The 2,136-nt window shown below is 34.1% G+C and overlaps 1 protein-coding gene across 1 annotated transcript; it reads left to right on the top strand.

The window, feature by feature from the left end:
- The first annotated feature begins 1,019 nt into the window (after positions 1 to 1,019).
- LOC103208116 (olfactory receptor 5K4-like) lies at positions 1,020 to 1,999 on the top strand. The gene is given in 2 exon segments (XM_007953787.2): positions 1,020 to 1,182; positions 1,185 to 1,999. Coding segments are annotated over 2 exon segments (948 nt in total). The 5' UTR covers positions 1,020 to 1,049.
- The last annotated feature ends 137 nt before the right edge of the window (positions 2,000 to 2,136 follow it).

Genomic DNA, 2,136 nt, shown 5'->3' on the forward strand with positions numbered 1-2,136 from the left:
CAAATACAGATTGCTTATCACAGTTAGGATTAGCAAATATATTCTACAAATCTGAAAAGGAAATACAGACTTCATCTGTACCTAGAATGTTGTAATATTGTGATTGGTAAACTACAAGAAACTTACAAAAGATTTGGGTGATCATTGAACTATAATTAATATATAATGGATTAAGGATCAATGTGTATGTTAACTTTAGTAATCAAACAAAAGGGCAACCTCCAAGGTAGTCACCAAAATGAGATCATTAGATCCTGTATATGCTTAAGAGGACACCAAAAAGATATCTATCATGAACCTTAAGCATGCTATGAAAGGAGACTTCATCATCAAATCTCATAATGTTAGACATGCATAGGAGATACCTAAAATTAGAGAGAGAAGTATTCAGATAAATGAATCACTAAGATTAATAACTTCTTGGGTGATTTTTCATACCAAGATAGAAGAAGGAGCAAAAATATGTTGCGATAAATATAAAACTTATATACAAATTAATTTATTAAGAAAATCTAAGATGTTCTATATTCTTCCCTTGTCTTAAAAGATTAGTACATCTTTCTTTTACATTCCCATTGCTGACCTTCTCATGGAAAGTGTATTAAGACAAATTTATCAAACATTGCTACATGGAGTTCTCAAATCATAGCATGTAAAATGTTTAAAGAATAATTACTTCCAAACGTTGATCCCACCATAATAGTGTGAAAATTGTTTTTACCATGATAAAAATATATATATAAGAACATTACCCTTTACTTTGAAAATACATGCCAGATTATTTACACTAATAATGAATGTTTATACTAGCATTGAATAATTCATGCAGAAATGCTTTTCCACCTTGAACACTCTCTGAGGAATTCTCAACAACTCATATCTACATCTGTAATACTTTTCTTTTCCCATGATGTGACCTGCTATGTGGTGCTAGTTTTCAGGAAACAACATAGGGTGATTCATTTGTTCATGGGAAAATTAGATGGGAGAAGTAGACATTAATTTAGAATCTCGTCTTCTACTCTTCTACCTCAGAAGAGAAGTCAGGAATGGAAGAAAATAACTCCTTGACAGTTGAGTTTGTCCTCATAGCATTTATAGATCACCCAGATCTGAGGACACTTCTGTTTGTGGTGTTCTTTGGTATCTATCTGATCACGATGGTGGGGAATCTGGGTTTGGTGGCTTGATTTTCATGGAGCGCCGTCTGCACACACCCATGTACATCTTTCTGGGCAACCTGGCTCTGATGGATTCCTGCTGCTCCTGTGCCATTACCCCCAAGATGTTAGAGAACTTCTATTCTGAGGACAGAACGATTTCACTCTATGGATGCATGGCACAATTTTATTTTCTCTGCCTTGCTGAAGGTGTGGACTGCTTTCTCCTGGCAGCAATGGCCTATGATCGCTATGTGGCAATATGCAGTCCACTTCTGTACCACACCATGATGTCAAAGCAACTCTGCATTCAGATGACCATAGGGGCCTACATAGCTGGGAACCTGAACTGCATTATACATGTAGTACTTCTATTAAGGTGAACTTTCTGTGGAACTCATCAAATCAATCACTTTTTCTGTGATGTACTTCCACTATACAGATTGTCCTGTACTGAGCCTTTTATAAATGAACTAATGATATATATTTTTTCAATGCCTATTCAAATCTTCACCATTGCCACTGTATTGATTTCTTATCTTTACATCATTTTCACAATTTTCAAAATGAAATCCAAAGAGGGGAGAGGTAAAGCCTTTTCTACTTGTGCATCCCACTTTTTCTCTTTCTCAGTATTCTACATTTGTCTTCTCATGTATATTCGGCCAGTTAAAGAAGGGGATAAAGATATACCAGTTGCAATTTTTTATACAATAATAATTCCTTTATTAAACTCTTTTATTTATAGTCTGAGAAACAAGGAGGTGATAAGTGTTCTGAGAAAATATATGAGGAGGTATAATATTCTAAAGCAAACTTTATCCTCTACCGGAAATTGATTTTCATTTATTCATTTTCTAATTTAATTAGTTAATCACTAAATCACCAGACTGTGTTTGTTAGAATATGTATGGCTAGAATTTTAAAAATTTCTGCAAGACGTTAATCCAATATTTTATGTGTTTACTGGCTGTTT

The sequence above is a fragment of the Orycteropus afer genome, unplaced genomic scaffold (assembly GCF_000298275.1).
Source record: "Orycteropus afer afer isolate SDZICR_OR568_19922 unplaced genomic scaffold, OryAfe1.0 scaffold00412, whole genome shotgun sequence".
Lineage (NCBI taxonomy): Eukaryota > Metazoa > Chordata > Mammalia > Tubulidentata > Orycteropodidae > Orycteropus > Orycteropus afer.